This window comes from Cnephaeus nilssonii (assembly GCF_951640355.1).
Source record: "Cnephaeus nilssonii genome assembly, chromosome: 21".
Taxonomy (NCBI): Eukaryota; Metazoa; Chordata; class Mammalia; order Chiroptera; family Vespertilionidae; genus Cnephaeus; species Cnephaeus nilssonii.
This window is the reverse complement of record NC_137092.1, coordinates 37,310,641-37,330,955: the sequence shown is the minus strand read 5'-3', so window position 1 is coordinate 37,330,955 and position 20,315 is coordinate 37,310,641. Positions and strand designations below refer to the sequence as shown.

The 20,315-nt window shown below is 45.8% G+C and overlaps 2 protein-coding genes across 2 annotated transcripts in view; both read right to left on the bottom strand.

The window, feature by feature from the left end:
• Positions 1-2,060: 2,060 nt before the first annotated feature.
• PEX19 (peroxisomal biogenesis factor 19) lies at positions 2,061-8,124 on the bottom strand. The gene is made up of 8 exons (XM_079762203.1): positions 8,007-8,124; positions 6,572-6,681; positions 5,983-6,148; positions 5,460-5,545; positions 5,087-5,248; positions 3,572-3,748; positions 3,295-3,339; positions 2,061-3,133 (listed from the first exon to the last, which is right to left on the bottom strand). The coding sequence occupies exons 1-8, from the start codon at positions 8,074-8,076 to the stop codon at positions 3,050-3,052; spliced, it is 900 nt and encodes a 299-aa protein (XP_079618329.1). The 5' UTR covers positions 8,077-8,124; the 3' UTR covers positions 2,061-3,049.
• Positions 8,125-11,120: 2,996 nt separating this feature from the next.
• The window catches only part of COPA (COPI coat complex subunit alpha), a 40,105-nt gene continuing 30,910 nt past the window's right edge, over positions 11,121-20,315 (bottom strand). The window contains exons 20-33 of the mRNA XM_079761816.1: positions 19,704-19,893; positions 19,488-19,583; positions 18,229-18,317; positions 17,231-17,354; positions 16,367-16,456; positions 16,084-16,193; positions 15,118-15,192; positions 14,902-14,970; positions 13,993-14,129; positions 13,566-13,752; positions 13,367-13,477; positions 12,882-13,043; positions 12,049-12,243; positions 11,121-11,781 (exon numbers count right to left, since the gene is read on the bottom strand). Coding sequence (XP_079617942.1) covers positions 11,722-11,781; positions 12,049-12,243; positions 12,882-13,043; positions 13,367-13,477; positions 13,566-13,752; positions 13,993-14,129; positions 14,902-14,970; positions 15,118-15,192; positions 16,084-16,193; positions 16,367-16,456; positions 17,231-17,354; positions 18,229-18,317; positions 19,488-19,583; positions 19,704-19,893 — 1,695 coding nt within the window. The 3' untranslated portion in view covers positions 11,121-11,721. The remainder of the gene's footprint in view (positions 11,782-12,048; positions 12,244-12,881; positions 13,044-13,366; positions 13,478-13,565; positions 13,753-13,992; positions 14,130-14,901; positions 14,971-15,117; positions 15,193-16,083; positions 16,194-16,366; positions 16,457-17,230; positions 17,355-18,228; positions 18,318-19,487; positions 19,584-19,703; positions 19,894-20,315) is intronic.

Here is a 20,315-nt window from a genome sequence, read left to right as displayed (position 1 = left end):
CTTCACCCACCCTGCCTCTGAAAATTAAATGTTGCCATTTGGCCTCTGCTATGCCAGAGTCCAGTCATCCCCACTGCTTCGAGGGAAACCAAATCTTAAATATCATCCCCTTCCCATCAGCTTCTACCAGCAGAGACAACCACTTCTAAACTTCTCAAAGATGTTGGTTACCACTAGGTTAGTGCCTTTCCTTTATAAAAATTACAGTCAGCTGGTAGGTTTTCCAGTGTAATAGACATTCATTCCTATATGCCCACTTCCTCTAAGCCTGTTGATAATTTCTCATATGGTCTGTCATCTTGACTTCCTTTACTGTGGGCCATTGTTTCTCCCAAGCTCCCCAAAGCCATCTCAGCAGCGTATTATAAGTACCTCATGGGGAACTTGCCAGGATGTTCCAGAGTCACAGGAAAGTGTCCCTATTATCACAAATTCTATAAGAATTTGATTCTTAATTCTGAAACGATCCAAACCACCACCAATTTCTAACATACAGAAAGGGGCATACAAAGGGGCATCTCCTTTAAAGTTGGAGAGCAGCATAAACACTTAGCATATAGCTTAAACCCAAGCTCAAGAATTGAACCGTGACCTCCTGGCTCAGAGGTCAACCACTGAGCCACGACGGCTAGGCATGGCTATTTTTAAGTAACAGAAAAGGCAGGCTAGAAAAATACTAGAGATGTCCTTACAGTGACACATTCTCGCTGAAGAAAAAAGTTTACTGGGGACACTTTCACCTAGGAGAGACCTCTAGAGCTACTAAGAGACGGGGCGGGCCCAGAGCAATGCTACTCAAAGGTGGTTCGAAGACACACTGGTCTGCGAACTTTTCTTTTCTTTTTTTATACCATTCTGTGACAGGATGAGTTAGATTTTGGGTGTTTAGAAACTTTTAGCATTTTGACATTGTTGTGATATTCAAGTGCATGATCAGTGGACTTATCCTAACAAATGGGGTCTGATCAGTTTTGAGTGTTGTCTAATTTTTGTGGTGGGGAGCAATGAGTGTGAATTGCACACTTGTCATGGCAACAGGAACACATACTGGTGGTGTGAAGAACTGGCTATTTATAAAACAAAAAACCTGGTCCTTGACCAGTTTGAGAGGACTGCTCCATCCTTTCAAAAGTCTTACAATAACTCAAGCAGTGTTTCTAGAACAGAGAGTCAATCTGTTCATGATCAATCAAAATCAAAATGAAAATACACGGCTTGAAAACACACTGAAGCAGATGAGGGCGTATGCTTAGATTCCTGGAGTTAAGCCCTGGCTGACCCAGCAAACAGCGAGAATTTATAAAAGAAAATTGGCAGTAGAGTCAAGGGCCGGACTCTTTGGTCTTCCCTCTCTCCTTTCTATCCTCACCCAGTTTTTGGCTGGAGCTATGAGAAGAGAATTTTGGTCATTTAGGTCCATCATCACAAGTCTATCTACACTTTTCCCTTCTCTTGCAGAGCACAGGAGTCTCAGATTCAGACCTGGGCTCTTCCACACACTGATGAGGAACAGTAGTTAGACTTTCCCCAAAAGCCTGTGCCCTCAAGAACATTTCCTTCCTTGGCAATACCACAGAACATGTGAGATCTTATGGGCTAAAAGGCTTACCCCATGGGAAGTGACATGTTGGGAGCTCAAAGTGACTCAGATGGTGAATATGAATCTGCTTTGGTAGTTATTTTCTGAGTGCTGAACCAGGACAGCCAGCTGGTCTGACCAGATTATCCATCAATATACAGCAGCCAAGGTCCATAGATCCCTAGCTCCCATAGGAGGGGAAGGTCAGCTCAAAGAAAAATAATTTAGAAGACACATTAACAAAAGTAAAGTGAAACGTTAAAATCAATACAAATGAGAGGGCTTCTGATTGAAATACTCGGAGGAAGTGAGGAAAGGTCATTTTGTCTCCTTTGCCAAATGAGGTACAGATTGAGCGGGGAAGCGGGGAGGGCGGGCAGAACCCAGCCCTCAATGTTCTGTGGAACTCCTCTGCTAATATTACTCACACTCTGTGCAGAAGCTGAGGAAGACCAGAAAAAGACCTGGATGAAAAACACTCCTCACTTAAAATATTTATTAGTCTGGAAAAAGGACCCAGGCTGCATCCCACCCTTTCCCGAACCACTTCCCGAATCAAGCCACAGGACTCAAAGGAGTTGTTTCAAATAAGCCAAAATGTATCTGGGGAAGAACAGTCATTCACTCCCTAGACCTGACATTACAATTACATGTGTTTGCCAGGGAGAGAAGGGGACCAGTGAGAATGGCAGATGGTCTAGATGAGGGGAAACAGGATGGGCCCTTCCTTGTCACAGTTTGGGCTCGGAGAAGGGTTGAAATAAACAGGTACTTTTGAAAGAGGGGAGATAAAAGGAGAGGCAAAGGAGGGTCACGGCTGGTTCACCCTGACCACATAGAATTATAGAAAGAAACAGGGTAGCCACTTGAGTTGCCGGAACAGAGAGTTGAGGACTCAGCACCTGGAGAGAGGAGAATCCCAAGGCTTCTTTTCCAACCCTACTGTGAATAGAGGCAAAAGCCTCCACTTCCTTTCCCTTTAGAGAATTCAGAAAGGTCTGCCTGAAGGCAAGAGGGCATGGTGACAGACCTATAGCTCCAGCCCAGGCTAAGTTTCTCCCCATTCATTTCCAAAGGCCCTGCCCAAGAGAACTACTGAAATAGAGTACCAAGATTCTGTCCCTGCTCCCCAGGTCCAAGAAAGGGGAGTGGAGACAAGGCACAAAGACCCTGGGTACAAAGGTGAACATCAACGTGGCCAAATATAACAAGGGATGCCTTCCTTCACCAGTAGGTAGCTGGGCCTTTGCTAGCAGCAGAAGCCACAAAAGGGCTCACAGAAATGGCCTGCAGAACAGGCCTTATTCCTAGAAAGTCAGGGGAGAAGCCTCAGTTGGTATGGCACCATCTTGGATGGGATGACAGAGGGCAGCGGGCAGACCACTCCCGCGACAACACTCCTGCCTCAGCTCCCAGTGGTTCTCCAGACGTTCCCCATGGCTGGCAATCAGGGAGGAAACATGTGGTGTTTCACATGATCAGACACTGTTCGCCATTGGCACCTGGTGGGCCTGATAGATTGAGGGCATCCACGTCAAAGTTGAGGCCAGGAGGCTGGAGAGAGATGAAGGGACTCAGATAACTGCTCCTATTTCAGGTCAGAGCATCTAAAGGCCCATCCCCAGGAGCCACAATTATCACCTGAGGTGGAATCACTAAAGGCTAAAGGATTCTGGAAACCTGGTCTCAGATTAAAATCTAGAAGATATACTCACCATCTCCCCAGCCAGCTCTTTTGGAGGATGGCCCAAATCCTGTAGCTGGAAAATAAGGAAAGAGGAACATCAGACAGAGAAAACCCCAAAAGCAGCTAAAAGCAAGAATCTGAGCTGTGGTCTCTGCTTTCTCCTGAGGACCGTGCTGTATGGCCTCTCTTGTGCTCCCTCTTCCACCTGGGTTTGGCACTGTGGCCTGGGCTCCTTCCCAGATACGTCCTCCACCAAACACCCCACCTGACAGCCCCATTGGGCAGACAGCAGGAGGAGGCCTCACCTGCTGCATAAGGTCCAGCACTGTCTCAAAACGAGCCTTCTGAGTGGCCTCACTGTCTGTGGGGGTCTCTGCTTCAAACTGCTCACATATCTTGCCCATGACACTGTGCTGTTCCTGATATTTTCCAAACTGTTCTGGAGGTAGAGATTCCCGGTGACTCTGCAACCATTCTGGATACTAAGAAAAGAGAAAATGGGTGGGGAAGAATTAGGTGAACAATGGATAAGGAAGGGCAATAGAATATGAAGAACAATAAAGTACCAAGGAGAGGGGAAGACAAGAGAAGGAAAAGTTAAACAAGCTAGTTCAGCATGAGAAGTAGCAATGACTCCAACCAATCACCTGGCTATGCTAGCATTTGTCACTGGAGGATGCTAAACTTTTTCCAAGAAGGGACAGACAGTAAATATTTTAGGCTTTAAGGGCCACATAGGGTCTCTGTCACATATTTTCTTTTTTTGTTTGTTTTGATTTTACAACCTTTAAAAATGTGAGAGTTGGTCCCTAGCCTGTTTGGCTCAGACTAAAGAGTTCCGGGTTCAATTCCGGTCAAGGGCACGTACCTCGGTTGTAGACTCGATCCCCAGTGCTGGTTGGGGTGTGTGTGGGAGGCAACCAATCAATGTATCTCTCTCACACTGATGCTTCTCTCTGTCTCTCCCTTCCACTCTCTCTAAAAATCAAAATATCAATGGAAAAATATTCTTGAGTGAGGATTAACACACACACACACAAAATAAAAAAAGACAAAACAAAAAGAAGAAAGCTTGCCCTAGCTTGTTTGGCTCAGTGGATAGAGCGTTGGCCTGGGGACTGAAGGGTCCCCGGTTCGATTCCGGTCAAGGACACTTGCCTGGGTTGGGGGGGGGGGGGGAGAGAGGAGGAGGAGGAGAACAACAACAACAACAACAACAACACCATGATGACGACGACGACGACGACGACGACGACGAAGGCGGCCCTTTGAGGGCTGTTAACATTAAAAAAAAAAAGTAAGAGTTGGATGTGGTCCACCCAGACCTTAGTTTGCACTATTCATTTCACACTTGATCATATGCTCCTCTATGTAACTGAAAAGCTTCTATTCCTGTATTTTATTTCTTTAATAAAACTATAAACTCTTTCATGGCAGGGACCACCATTTACATTGCTCTTAAGTTGTTCATAGCAAAAAGCCAGTAAGTCCTCAGTGAAACCCTGGTAGAGAACTGAACATAGATATGAAACAAGGGGTTGATCAGACAATTAAAGAATATCAAACCATTTTATAGCAAACTAGAGCTGAAGGATTTCCCCTTCTCCCTTAAATATCCTCAGTGTGGTAAAGCTTTATTCTCTTAGAGACACAACTCCTCTCCAGCTCTCCCCAATCCAAATAAATGAACATAGGAGAAAAAAACAGATGGGAGTTATATACCAGAGTTTCTCTATCTTTGCAGGCTCTAAGCAGACAAAGTAGCCACAGGAGTTGATACAATGGAGAACAAGGACGACAGACAGAAAGAGTTCACAAACCTTTTCTGTGATCTCCTTCAGTGATGGGTACAGCACATCCTTGGACAGTAGGTTCTGCATGATGCTCTGCATGATGGGGAGGATGTTTCCTTCACCATCCCCTTCATCCATGCCCAGTCCTTCCATGGCCTTGGTCAGCTCCTCTTCTGACATGCCCGAGTTCTAGAAAGGACAGGAGAGAGGTGAGCAAGTACACTGCCTTCTTGGGATGCTTACTACCCTTTCGGGTGGGAAAGAACTATTTAAACTTGCCTGTAGCAAAACAGTGAGCAGGGACAGAAGTGAGATGATACTCAAGAGTCTGTCTTTGAGACTCTGCTGGTGAAGTGTCTGAAAATGGGCCCCTTGTGGTTCCCTACCTCCCCCCCCTCACCTGCAGATCAGTGGCATTTTTGGCCAGTCCACTTAGTGTCTCCTTTAGGCAAGAAGTGAATTCTTGTTGGGAAGTTACATCACTACCTAGGAGAGATCAAAAGAGCCAAGGTCATTTACGATTTTAACTGTTTGCTTACCTAGACTGACCTGGTTACCAGCTTGGATATGGAGCAGTTAGTAGTGAGTCACTAGCACTCCAAATGTTAGAATGCTCTATGGTTACCTTCATAGTCGTTTTCACAAATCTACATGGACTGTGCGTTAGTTTGTGCTCCACGATGACACTCAGGATAACACTACCGCTTTGAATCGATCAGCTTCCAATAAAACTTCCTATTATGTTCCACCTACCTTACCCCTTTCATCCGCAGGATTCCCATCCCTCCTCCCATCTCCTTCTCCACCCCATGGCAGTGGTATCATGATTGCTACCAACTTTTATTAAGAATTTTGGTGGTCTCCAGCAAGGATGACGTAAGAGGTTTGTTCAGACATTCCCAGTGGTCTGGGCCCCGCCTCACCCACTCTTCCCGCAGCCTCTGAGAGCTTTTGGAACTGCTCCACCAGGTGGGGCTCTTCCTCAGCCAACTCCTTCATTGCCTTCTCGAACTCTGCAGTGGCTTGGGAAGCCAGCTCGCTGTCGAACAGTTCCTGGAAAAACTTCTCTTGGGAGGCGAAGAGGGCATCCTGCATGGGAAGAGTGGCCAAAATGAATCTCTAGGCACGACACTGCACCTGACCTCTGACACGTCACAGGCAGAGGCTCTGGGAAACACAGTGCCTCCCTCCTACCCATCTCTATTGGACATTCTAACTACCTCTCTTAAGGGCAGCAAGAAAGATAACTGGCCTCAGAGGGAAAGGTATGGAGTGGCATTCCCAAATCAATCATTTAAATGTCCTCTTTTCTCAGAGAATTTCCTTGAGATCCACTCCACCTCAAGTCCCTGTTTCACAAGGACTGAGGCCTGCAAGGGCACTCAACAATGTGAGGTCAAGGCACCCTCCTCCCACTCCCCTCTGGCCCATAGGGACCAGCCCCACCGCGGCTCAGAGCTGCATACTATCCCCCCCACCCCCCCCACCCCCCCAAGCAGGTGGAATTTATACTTTGGCAGTGTCTCCTGGCGATCTCTTCTGGGGCCCTGAAGCATCAGGGGCCGTGGTGGCAGGAGGGGGTGCTGGGGAGGGTCTGGCCTTATCGAAATCATCAAGAGCACCTTCAGAGACAAGAGACATGGTAAGTGTGTTGGGGATGGATGAGAATAGAAGGCCAGGGTGTTTCTGGGCAAAGCACGGAGAGAACAATCTTTCCAACTGCCAACTTCCCTAAAATTTTTCTTTCTTTTCAGTCTCCTTATTCTGGCCCACTCCTAAGCAAGCCTCCCAATTCCCTCCCCATTACCTAATTTATTGCAATCAAAGAGGGGAAAACAGCTTAAAGCAGAACAGGCAACTCTCTCAGAACCGGGAGGAGTGTTAAAAACAAATTCTGCAGAAACACCTCTACCTACAGTGCCTTCCCTGCCACCCTCTATGATTCCCTACAAACCCTACACATCCTGTATATCCAACAGGAGCAGAGAGCACAATATCCTCAGTCCCCCATGCCCTCACTCTGGAGCCCTAAAGGAAATAATCTTTGGCAAGAAAGCAGCAGCCACACGGCCCCACCCACCTTCCCATGGGTCCTGGTACTAGTACAGACTGAACTCCAAGGAAGGGCATGCAACTCTCTTATCCTCCAATTTGGCCCTCCCTGGGCCAAGCTCCTACACTCCCTCTGGCCCCGTCTCCGCGGGTGGCTGTGCGCCAAGTCACACAGAGTCACTGGCACTGTCCGCCGCTCCTGTTCATCCTCCCGCCTGCCCACATCTCTGTGACTGGGCAAGACAAAAATATTCACCTCTGCCCTGAAAAGCCCGTGTCCTCGCTACCAGGCCGCTTGCCAGGCCTAGGGGGAGGGCACCGGGCAAGACACCAAGAGAATGGAGGACATGGCTAAGGAAGAGGACATCCCCCTCGCTCAGGAGGGTGAGCTGTCTTTCCCTGAGACCTCCTCAGCCTCAGTTTTTCAAAATAACAGGAAAGGAGTCGGCTCCAGCTCAGACAGGAGGGAAGACCTGGACGGGGCCTGGTGGGAGAAAGGTGGAAGGACCGGGAGGAGGGGAGACACCGCCCGGAAGGCGCCAGGGGTGGTGAGGAGCGAAGCCAGCCGGGAGCGCTGCCCGCAGCCCGCCGAGGACCCGGAGAACTTCCTAAAGCCAAGTACGGGGGGCTGGGGGGGACCCAGAAACGCCGTCCGCTGGGTTACCGTTTCCGCTCCGGCAGGGAGATCAACGGCCTGGGCCCTCAGTGGGCTCCCCAGCTCCCGCCGCCGGGGACGGGGACCGGGAGATGCTCTTCAGAGTCGCCGTCAGACCCTCCGCCCCCGTCCAACCTCGGGACGGCCTCCCCCGCTCCGCCCCAAGCATCTCAGGTCCACTTCACGCCCTGGACGGGTCCTCACACCCGCCCGCCTCGGGGCTTTCCGTGACGGGCTTACTTTCCAGAAGCTCTTCCAATTCCCGGTCCGCGTCGGCCCCAACCCCACAGTCCCCCTCCGCGGCGGCCATCTTGCTGCCTCCGCTGCACCGTAGGGGGCGGGCTCCCGGACCTCGCGCCCCACCCCTTCCGCCTCTGCAACCAATGGTAAGGCGGGCCAGGGCAGAGTCATTTTTAAAGGGACAGGAAGGCGTGGGGTTTGTTTTTCTTTTTGTCAGAACCATTTAGCTAACGGAGGGGGACTTACTGGGATCTTTTGCTAGGTGTTTTACTGGCCTGCACACTTTCGGACATACTATATATTCTACCTATTTATATTGCCCTCCCTTCCCTTTCGCCTGTGCCTCTCCCTCTGGCATTTCAGCGCCATGACTGGCAAGGATTTTACTCCTGTCTTCACTGCTGTATTCTCACTCCTAGGTGAGGGCGTAACACTTAGTTGGCTTGGCTCTCCCCGACCCTTAAATAAAGAACATTTTTATGCGGAATCAAATGGGCATCTCTTTTTTCCTAGTCTCCATTAGAACTGTTACACTAAGGCCTGGGACTTAGAACTCAATGTTGGTTGAATCAATTCAGGCAGGAAAAACATTACTCTGGGGCCTTGAACTGAGCAAGAGAGCAGTTTGAATGTGGTAGTAAGACCTGCCTTCCCTGATCCATCTCCTTTTCTTTGTAAAGAACCCAACGTCCAATGGAGTGAATTTAGGGAGGCTCACATAGAGACAACTCTAGACAACCCTTCCTCCTCCGGATGGTTCTATTCAGATCTATCAGAATACATAAACTGCCCGAGATACAAATCTATTTTGTACTTAGACGGTATCTACTGTTTAAGACCCCGAACAGTGGAAGATAGATAAATCAGGACCAGCTGTAAAGTAGCTGACTGGGGATTAGGCTGGAGGTAATACCAGACATACACACACAGTAAGAATGGCACAAGAGCTCTAGCTGGTTTGGCTCAGTGGATAGAGGGTAGGCCTGCAGACTGAAGGGTCCCAGGTTCAATTCCAGTCAAGGGCAGGTTAGGGGATGTGCAGGAGGCAGCAGATCCATGATTCCCTCTCATCATTGATGTTTCTATCTTCTCTCCTTCTCCCTTTCTCTCTAAAATCAATAAAAATATATTTAACACGTCACCGGTGACTGACACTATACTTTCCGTCCGGACCTCGTCAGTCACTGGTGCCGCCAGCATCTCGGTGAAATCAGATATCGCGGGCTAAACGGAAAGGAAGACAAAACAGGTTTGGCGCTTAACGTGTTAAGAAAGAAAAAAAAGAGAATGGCACAAGATCTTAAAAATGTCTTTAAAAGAGGTCAGGATAAAGTGCTATAAAGTTTAAAAAAGGAAAAATCACATTAAAATGAAGTCATTTCATGGTTTTCATCCATAGCTTCCCAAACGCACCTGAATACTGTTTCAAAGCACCAGGTTTGGTACATCCTTTTTCCTTTACAAACAGGGCACAGACTTATAAAATCACACCTGTGCAAAACTTACTGTATACTCCCGAGCACAAGTGGAAGCCATTCTGAACTAAATTCTAGTGCTCTCACTAAATTACTTGGTTTTAAACCCTTGCCACTCTAGACCTGATTACAAATATGTAACAATAAAGTTGGGGCGTTAGGTTCCTTTTCAATTATAAGCTTCTATAATTTGAGTCCTCTGATTAACCTAGTTCTCCCCAACACCTGAAACAATTACAGACTTTCTCATTCAATTCCAAACTGCTTACATGTGTATCTCTAATGACTATAGTTATATCAAGCACATGATTAAAAAATAATAGGCATTTCTATTGGCTTTTCATTAATGTGGTAAATAAGCATGTTAATAAGGAAAATACTAGATGGTAATGAGAAAATTATGATGGAGTTGAAAACAAGCATGGATCTTCTTTTGCATTAGTTCTTAAACTTGCTTCTGCTTTTCTGTTTTACTACTGATACTCCTAACACCTCATCTCAGTATTTACTCATCTCTTGCCTTTCTAATGTATAGTGAGTAATGTTGTGAAACAGTAATTCACAGCATTTTTTATAGCACTCTAGATTAAGGACATAATGGCTCTCCACTGTTTACTGAGCAATTTCAAGTTCTTGCCTGATATTCACAATAATTTCACATATATCCATTTTGTTTCCTCAGTTCCATAAGCTTTAAGAAATGTGGATAACTCACTTTTTTCATATCCCTGAGTTCAGAATAATGTTTGTTTATATGCAAAGTTAATTTTATAGTTTAATTTTTAAAGTTACAGAAGTTTTTTTGGCCAAAATTTATTACCAACTTGCATATATTTACAGAAAGCATGTTTATAACTTGAGAAAGTGTTACCAAAATAAGGCAGGCTTAGTTTGGGGATACTTTGTTAAAGAAAGCAACTCTTAAAAGCTAAAAAAATATAAAGGACTATGCTCTTTTTTAAAAGACAAAATTTTAAAAGATATGTTTTTATTGATTTTAGAGAGAGAGGTAGGGAGAGGGAGAGATAGAATCATTGATGAGAGAGAAACATTGATCAGTTGCCTCTTGCATGCCTCCCAGTGGGGATCGAGCCCCCAACCTGGGCATGTGCCCTGATCAGGAATCGAACCAGTGACCTCCTGGTGCACGGGATGACACTCAATCCACTGAGCCACACCGGCTGGGCAAAAATATACATATTTTAATCAAAGACACAGCATGTTATTCTACTCAGTCTTAGCACATAGCAAGCAAAATACTTTATCAGTACTGTAATCATCCTAATTTAATGTATTTACCTCTAATTAATCTTACATATGTATATTACATATAAAACATCTAGAACAGTGACCGACATGATAGGTGCTCAATAAATACTGGCTGAAATTAATAACAGGCAAAACGTTGCAGTCAATAATGGAACAGGGGAGCTATTTGCTTTCCACCATTCTCACAGCAGTTTAATATATCCTATGAAAAATGTGTGCTTTGTTTTAAATAATGGGTATTTACTACTTTTGTAATTAACCTATTTCTCCCTTAGTTCTCTTTCCTTATATAAAGTAGTTATATAAGAAAATATATGCTTTGGTGGGCAGCTGCATGGAGTAAGTAGGAACATGGAATAAGCCACAAAACTCTCGCAGTAATTTACTTTATTTAGTGTGAGAAACAACAAATAAGAACAATGATTATAAAAAAAACAATAAAGTGACGTACATTTTTGGAAAACCAGACAGTTTCTTTTCAGACTTTAAATTTCTGGGCACAGAGAGGGTACCTGTCTGGAAGTTTAAAATGCAGGATGGCTTAGTTTGCTGTGATGGAGTAAAAGATGCTATCTTATTTATTACATCCCACTCCTTTCTAACAAAAAGGATATAAAGGTAGTAGGGAAGAAAAGGATTAACATTGAAGGAATTTACTAAACAAATGTTCACCACTGCATTTTCATTTGTTTCTTGAAAGAGCTAAGCTGGGCAGGCAAGTCCAACTGTGACCACAACTGTAAGACTGAGAGAATGAAAGGTCCCCAGAGACAAAAAATAAAAGAAGTCAAGCTTAGACATTTATTAGCCATAGAACAAGAGAAAAGAACACTTGATCTTAGGGCAGGGAAAGGTAAATGTCAATTTGAAAGGTAGTTAAGGAACAGGCTAGGACATACAGACTAATTCTTGGGGTTGGGGTGGAGGCTGAGGGGAATATGTTGACTGACCCTATACACACAAAGGGGGCTTTAGCGAAACTGCAGAGGACTGATCCTTAAACCAATCACATCTTTGCCAATCTCTGTCACCTGTGGAAGAGGAAACAGGAAAAAGTTAGGAGTTTGAGAGGTTGAGACGCCTAGAAAGCTTACTTGTTCCACTCCTCCATAAGCACAGTAAAGTGCTTCGTTATTGTTTGTTAGTGATTGACAGAGAGCAGTGGGAGAAGTTCTAGCTTTACCCAGTACACTGCCTCAAGGAGGTAGGGGCAAATACAGGAGAAAAAGGACCACTGTGCTTCTTCTCCCCCCCCTTCCCTCAATATCCTAGATGCATTTCTCGAGGACAGTACTTACTGTAGTGACCCTGCAGATCTGACCCTTGAATTCAGGGGAATAGCAGGCCCCACTGAGTGGACATTTTTCCACTGGTTTCCCACGGTAGATGGGCCGATAAGATGCAGCACAGATGTCGAAAGGGTTGTGCATGTCATAATTAAGTTGGTAGGCATCTGTGGGGTTCTTCTCGCAGGCTGCTAGGATTTTCCGGGTCTAAGAGAGGGAAGGAATATTTTATTTAAGAGTACGAAAAGCTTCACACAACTCAAGTTATTTCATCGTTATGGTTTAGTAGTTTCTTTGGTGCAGGATGAAATTGCACTGAATTCGGAATACACCCTCTGTGCAGGACATACATGAAGGGGTAACAATTACCATTCCTGTGGTATCAGGCTTTTCCCTTCTCAACACCAAAGAAGTTCCCTGGATCTAGACCCATATTCCTCTACCAAGTCTGAGAACTATCAGGGTCAAGCCTGTGTTAGAACTGGCTCCCATTGCCCGAGAATGCCTTGAAGAACACAATGGGACATATATGTGGAGGTTCGTGGTGGTGGTACTGGGAGATCTGGAGCTCAAGGTCAGGCACAGGGTTATTTTCAGGTGCAGTGGAGCTATTCTAGGTTGCCAGTCACTCTCACACTGGCGCCATGTCTGAGTAAGTTATTAGTTCAGTTTCAGGGACAACAGGAGGTACCCATGCCAGTAAGTAAAAAGAGTCAAATTTTGTGGCTCTTTTTGTTGAATGTCATTCTGTGCTTCATTTCAGCAGCCCTTGCCTTGGTCTACTACTCCCTCCATGTAAGAGCAGACCTGGTTCTTTTATGCTCACTGACGGAGTTCCTATCTACCTGTTGAGCCACCTCTGGCTTGGGCCCAAGTTCCAACAGGCGCCGAGCAAAGGTGGCAGCTGTTTTAAAGTTCTTGAGCTTGAAGAAGAGGTTGAGGGCTGTCCGCAGCACCAGGATCATGTGCACAGGCTGCAGGTTTGAGTGGGTGAAATAGGCTGCCATCTGGTGGACAGAAAGAGGAACACATGAGAGGCTGATGCTACTGTTGAGATAGGTCATGCATAGCTGGTACACATGCATTTAAAAAAACCACACAAATAAAAACAGGACTGGTTATAAAGCAGGGAAGTCTTCTGATTCCTAGGTATGGAAGACAGATGAGATGAGGAAGAAGAGTGCAGAAATACATTCTCTTCTCACAGAAATGGGGCCAAATTTCTCTTACTCCCCAGATTGAGATCTGGGTTTGGAATTTAAAAATTGAGACGTAATGGAGGAAGAAGGGAAGGAAACTGCTTTACTGCTCAGAAGGCCACAGATCTTACCTCACAGGTGCGTTTCTGCTGTTCCAGACTCTCTTTAGGCAGCTTCTTCCTTTCTATCTCCATGGACAAACCCACAATGTACTCACGGCAAATGGTGATGAGCTGTTGGGCCTGAAGGAAGGGGCAAAGGAAGATCATGGTACAAAGGCAAGAATGTGGGGGTGCCCATGACTAGGACAAGTAGTAGACCCCTCCTAACCTCTGCAATCTCCTGTTTATTGTCCACAACAAGGAGTGGCACACTGAGTAAAATGGATCGGAATTTTTCCACAGCCTCCTCAAACTTGCCAACTGTGGTGAGCTGGTAGCACAGTTGCAACCGCTGGATGAGGTCATTAAGTTTCAGGCCCACAGCTGGTACACCATTCTTCAGCCCTGCATCCTTCCTACACGTGGAAAAGTAGGAAGAAGACAGACAATAATTAGGAGCCCACTGGGACTCAACTACTTTTTCTGGCAACATAATCACTGTGAAAGCAGTAAGCAAACCGCGTAGAGTGCCAAGCCACAAATCTTTTCCTATCAGGAAACCCCAGCTTTGGAAAATTGTGACTGTCCCTGAGGCTACCACCTGAAATATCTAAACCATGTTGGAACAGATAAAAGTCAGGAACAAGGGGCCTTACCAATTGCGATTAGGGTAGCCATACATGGAGGGCAGGCAGGGCAGAGCCTGATAGGTGGTACGGCCTCGGGCGTAGGTCTGCAGGAACAGTTGCTTGTAGGGGCCAAACTGGGTTACCCCTACCTGGTCATGAAGGAGCTGAAATACAGGAAGCAAGAAACATAAGGATTTTTGTCCTACCTACCACTTAAAAACCAAGTGCCTCGGGCAAGGTATTTAACTTCTCTACTCGTTTCCTCATCAGTAAATTACACCTATTAAATGACCTACCTCATTTAATAATACCTATTAAAGCATTTAGGATAGTGCCTGGCACACAGTGAATAAACGTTAGTTGTTGCAGTTGTGGTGGCTGTTATCATGGCTACTGAACACACGTTTAGTGTTCAAAACATACACCTGTTCATGAAGGGATGCTTACTTCACTGCTGTGAGCCAGAAAGCGGGCTATAAATGAGTGGAAGATGGCTGGAAGGATTCACCTAGGCCAGTGGGCGGCAAACTCATTAGTCAACAGAGCCAAATATCAACAGTACAACAATTGAAATTTCTTTTGAGAGCCAAGTTTTTTAAACTTAAACTTCTTCTAATGCCACTTCAAAATAGACTAGCCTGGGCCGTGGTATTTTGTGGAAGAGCCACACTCAAGGGGCCAAAGAGCCGCATGTGGCTCGCGAGCCGCAGTTTGCCGACCACAGACCTAGGAGATGACTAAGCCAAATGGAAAGCAGGTAAGAGGAAGGCCTTATGAGACAAGTTTCTTCAGTCAAGACCAAAGGTTTCCATGGTAAGTACATGCCTCTGCCCTTGTGGGTGGGATAATTTCCATTTGGTTAAGGTGAGTCAACCATCTCCCTGGGACTCTAGTTGAGACACACTGAACAAAAGCCAAAGTTACTTTAAGACTTACCCTCATGGCGGTTTCAAAAGATCCTGCCAGGATGTGATCAACTGGAAGCTGAGAGTTATTGCACCAGATCTAACAAAAAAACAGAAAACCCAAGCCAAGTGAAATCTTGTTCTTACTCTTCCCAAACTATCCTACTCTGCATCAACACTCCTTACACATCAATCAGTGGTAGCCAGCTTAGAAACACTCATCCCCACAGGCTGTTTCCCTGCTTACCTGAGTTGGGCTGGTTCCCTTGGTGGGGGGCACAAAGAACCCATCCTCAGCCCCACCAGCTGCAGGGGGTATATCCTAGGGGAAAAACAGTAAGTGAGCCACTTTTTAAGCCATTCAAGCATTCTGTCCTGATAAATCTTAACAGAGCTTGGTACCTCGTTCCCAGTCTCTATTGGAGAAGAGGGGTTGTGGTTGTGGGAAAAAACACTCAAAATAGGAGCAGCTTCACAAGTAACAAAATTATATACCAAAAGCTTGCTGACAAAAAGCCTGTTGCCTTTTCATAAGCTGCTACTGGCATAACCCTGATTATCTCCTTCTTCTTTCTTTCAAACTAGAGGCCCGGTGCATGAAATTCATGCACGGGGTGGGAGGGTGTCCCTCAGCCCAGCCTGCACCCTCTCCAATCTGGGACATCCCTCTCACAATCCAGGACTGCTGGCTCCCAACAGCTCGCCTGCCTGCCTGCCTACCTGATTGCCCCTAACCATTTCTGCCTGCCAGCCTGATTACCCCCTAACCACTACCCTGCCAGTCTGATCAACGCCTAACTGCTCCCCTGCCGGCTCGATCACCCCCAACTGCCCTCCCCTGCCAGCCCGATCGCCCCCAACTGCCCTCCCCTGCAGGCCTGGTCACCCCCAACTGCCCTCCCCTGCAGGCCTGGTCACCCCCAACTGCCCTCCCCTGCTGGCCTGATTGCCTACAACTGCCCTCCCCTGCCGGCCATCTTGTGGCGGCCATCTTGTGACCACATGGGGGCGGCCATCTTGGGCATGACGGTCAATTTACATATTAGCTCTTTATTATGTAGAATGGGAGATAAAGCATCATATTAGGAGGGTGTAGACCCCCTTCCTTTTGGGGACCTCAGGACAGGGGTGGTGATGGTGGAGAGGGCAATAAGGCCACTGGCTTTCACAGGGACAAGAGGGAGAACTTTACAAGGGTAAGAATTCCACATACCAGCTCAGGAGGGAGCTCCAGATCTTCTTCTACCTCCCAGCCACCTCCTTCTTCCTGTCCCTTCCCAAGAGCGTCATCTCCCAAACTGTCTGTAGCCTCCACAAACCCATCTGTAAGGAAAGTCCAAGCTCAGAATAGATCCTTGTAGTGACAAAATCTTAGCCAAAGGAAAGCAAAATGTTGAGATCCTTATTAGTCCCATGGTTTGGAACCCTGCAGAACTGCCCACAGCCTACTCCAGGGGGCGCATCTGCTCAGACCAGTCCTAGAATAATATTCTTACCTTCATCCAGCTGCAGCTCTGCATCCTCTCCCCAGCCCTCAGTACCAACAGTGTCAATGTCTATGTCAGCAGCCAGTGCTCCTCCCTTCCCTGCAAAGGCAAAGGACAAAAAGAAGCTGGTTATAGTCAGGCAAGTGTGAGATGTGGCCTCCTGTGCAGACAAGCTGAATCCTTACAAAAGCAGGTGATAAGGTTCTGTCTCCTTATTGTTTTTGTTCATTATTTATAATATATAAATTATGCTTTCAGTAGTAGGTTTCACAGAGAGAGGGAACAGAAGAGAGGGAAACAACTGGCCTTCCAGCTACCAAAAACTGCCTCTTAATCGAGGACATAGGGTTGGTTAGAGAAGATGGAGCAAAGAGCAGAGCTGGGAGCAAAATGCCTAAAGATCCATTTAAGCTGTAAGTCAGGAGAAATGACTTAGTAGACATATCCAAGAAGACAGGAGGAGAGTTAAGGGTGGGTATGGTGGCACACATCTGCATATACCCACATGACAGAATTTGAGGTAGCTGAATTTGTACTTTTAACATTGTACGTCATGAGTGATAAAATACTGAATGGAGAGAATACTATATATATGGTAAAACCTAAGGAAATACACCAAATGCTAATAGTGGTTGTTAGAAGCATGGACTAAGACATCTCTCTTTTTCCCCACCTATTTTCCAGATGTTAAGGATCTCATAATGTTTTTTAGATTTTAAAACAGTGTACTATAACTCTGGCATCTCAGTGCTCCATGAGGCTTCATACAGAAAAAAAGGACAGATGAAAAGGAGAGGAGAGCTGATGGAACTCTCCAGGACAGTTCCCCACAAAACAAACCACAAAAACGATATGGGAGCAGTGAGCACTTACCCTTGCTGGCAATGGAGCCTTCAAAGAACCCTTTGGACACTGTCAATAAGGGCCAATTGGTATCCAATGGCATGATAGGTGCAGGAGGCTGGAGCAACTTGGCATTAGGGTCAATATCTGGAATCTGAAAGGTAGAAGAAGGTTAAAAGCAAACAACTCTCAGGAATCATGTAGGGGATGGTTATAGGCCCTCAGGTAGGACGGTGACATCTGTAGGTTTAAAATGCCCCAAGACTGACTGGCTGGTGTGGCTCTAAGTTGACCCATGAACAGAGATCACGGGTTCAATTCTTGGTCAGGGCACATGCCCAGTTTATGGGCTCAATCCCTAGTAGGGGGGAGCAGGAGGCAGCCAATCAATGTTTCTATTTCTTTTTTTAAAAAAAATATATTTAATTGATTTTTTACAGAGAGGAAGGGAGAGGGATAGAGAGTTAGAAACATCAATGAGAGAGAAACATTGATCAGCTGCCTCCTGCACACCCCTTACCGGGGATGTGCCCGCAACCAAGGTACATGCCCTTGACTGGAATAGAACCTGGGACCCTCCAGTCTGCAGGCCGACGCTCTATCTACTGAGCCAAACCAGTCAGGGCAATGTTTCTATTTCTTTATCCCTCTCCCTTCCTCTCTCTCTCTCTCAAAAAACAAAATAAAACAAAATAAATAAATAAAAACATATTTTAAATGTCCCAAACCCTGCCTGTGTTTCTCAGTGGTTAGAGTGTTGGCCTACGCACTGGAGAGTCGCAGATTTGATTTCCGGTCAAGAACACGTATCTGGGTTTCAGATTTGACCCTAGCCCCTGGTTGGGGTGCATGTGGGAGGCAACTAATCAATGTGTCTCTCACATCGATGTTTCTCTCTTTCTTTCCCCTCCCTTCTACTCTCTAAAAATCAATGGGAAAAATAGCCTCATTCCTTGGATGAGGATTAAAAAGAACACAAACGTCCCAAGATTTCAGAGTTAATCAGAGACACTCATGTAAAGACTCACTGTCTCCTTCTCTGGGTCAAATGTCTCCTTCAGGTTCTCAGCTTCTTCATCTAAGCCATGGGTAGCCGCTGTGAGATAAGCCAGTGACTCTGCAGAGAAATCAGACTTTGTGGTTCAGGTACATTTCCAAGTGAATGCTGCTGTGGGTAGGCAGACTCAAAGGTGCCTCCCCAGTGATCCCTGCCTCCAGGTATTCAAGTCCTTGCATAATCCCATCCCCTTAAGTGTGGGCTGGACTTATTGACTTGCTTCTAATGACTAGAACATCATGGCAGAAGTAATGAGACACCAGTCCTGAGAGTAGGATACAAATACTGTAACTTCCATGTCGGGTGCCCTCTCTTGTTCACTTGCTCTGAGGGAGTGAGTTGCACTATGGAGAAGCAGAAAAATGCCATCTCCCAACCAACAGCCAGTGGGGACCTGAGGACTGCCCACAGCCATGTAGTGAGTGCGGGAGCGGATCCTCCCCCACGTGAGCCTTGAGATGTCTGCAGCTTGGCCAACACCTTGATTGCAGCCTCATGAGACTCTGAGAAAGGCACCCAGCTAAGCCATGTTGCATATGAAAACAGTCAATGTTCGTCGTTCTAAACTACTAAGTTTGGGTGCAATTTGTTACATAGCAACAGATAACTAATACAGTTGCTTATCTTTAAGATCTATCATTGTTGATGAGAACCTGGGAATCACTGCTGACTCCTCTGTTAAACATCCCACATCCAGTCCTTCAATAAACCATGTTGATTCTACCTTTATACACTAAATCTGACCATTGCTCACCCCTTCACTGCTAGCACCTTGGTCCAAACCACATCTTGTACATTTCTTGTTCCCTGATGTATCTCACATGCTAGTATAATACTTGGTATATAGTGACATTTAAAAAAATATCCTTTGAATATATAAACAAAAAATAAATAAATGAGCAAAACCTCCGGAACTGAATTAAAAGAATAAAATTCCAATGGCATCTAACCAACTGCATTAACTAGGGTGCCTGCTCCAGGACCTTTTACAAATTCTAACGCCTCCATGACTATTAAATATTTTCCTAAGAGTGCTTGGACAGACTGAATATTCTGGCTGTGCCTCCATTTGGCTTTGAAGAAAATCTGAGCGTGGTAGGAGCATATTGTCTCTTCTGAAAAACTGTACAATGAAGGCAAATCCCTCTCTACTACACCTGAATAATCACCATGAAGAGAAAATACTTCCTAAGGCCCCAAAGGAACAGGTGAGTCTGGATAGATACTTACTCTGCCCACAGTTCTTTAGGATCCGCACCCGTTCTGACACATCACCCAGGTACAGGGCATTCTGATAATGGCCACTCATGTCCTTTCGGATCTCAGCTGTACCAAGTCAGTAAGAGACACCATGTTAGGTCTTCTCTCTTAAATTCTCTCTCTCCTCTCTAGCTTCCTCCTTCCCCCAAGAACCCCTCTTCCCATCCTTAGTTTCTGGGGCCTTACCAATCTTCATCATCTTGCGAAGTTTCTCTAAGTTGCCAGTGATAAGATATAGGAAGGAAAGTTTGTCAAAGTTCTTGGTGCGCTGATAACACATTTCCACAATCTGGTGGTTCCCCTGTAGCAAGGCCACTTCTCCCAGCTTTTCCCAGCAGTTCTTGTCATCCAGTGCTTTGGCTGCTTCCAGAGCAATCTAAAGAATCCTCAGGGTTAGAGTTAACAGGATGGGCACTGTGGCTCCAAGCCAGGGACTACAGTCAGTGTTTGCCTCTAAATAAATCTCCCAAGGAACTTTCAATCACGCCTAACTTGCAGTCTAATTATACTGGAAATCCTATCAACAAATATAACCCCATATGGAGCCATGGATAGAAGAATTACGTCACATTGTCATCAGAAATTTAGTTTTTACAAAATTACTTCTTAGCAGTTGTTGATTCCATAGAGCCAAATCTTTCTTAGCTATGTTATTTCCTACTTGCCAAGTCTCAAGATCCACAGGGGCTTTAGGAAAGACAGAAGAAATAATAAAATAAGGAAGTTCTAAACTGAAAAGTCTACGTTCCTAAGCCCTCTCCTCATTTAAAAATAATGCCTACATGCCAAAACTGGTTT

Bases quoted from the DNA above. Each gene is read 5' to 3' on its own strand.
- PEX19 (XM_079762203.1), bottom strand. From the start codon at position 8,076: ATGGCCGCCGCGGAGGGGGACTGTGGGGTTGGGGCCGACGCGGACCGG. The intron at 6,682-8,006 runs GTAAGCCCGTCA...TTGTCTCTGAAG, and splicing joins ATTGGAAGAGCTTCTGGAAA to GTGCTCTTGATGATTTCGAT. The intron at 3,340-3,571 runs GTGAGGCCTCCT...CTTATTTTCCAG, and splicing joins TGCTGGACCTTATGCAGCAG to CTACAGGATTTGGGCCATCC.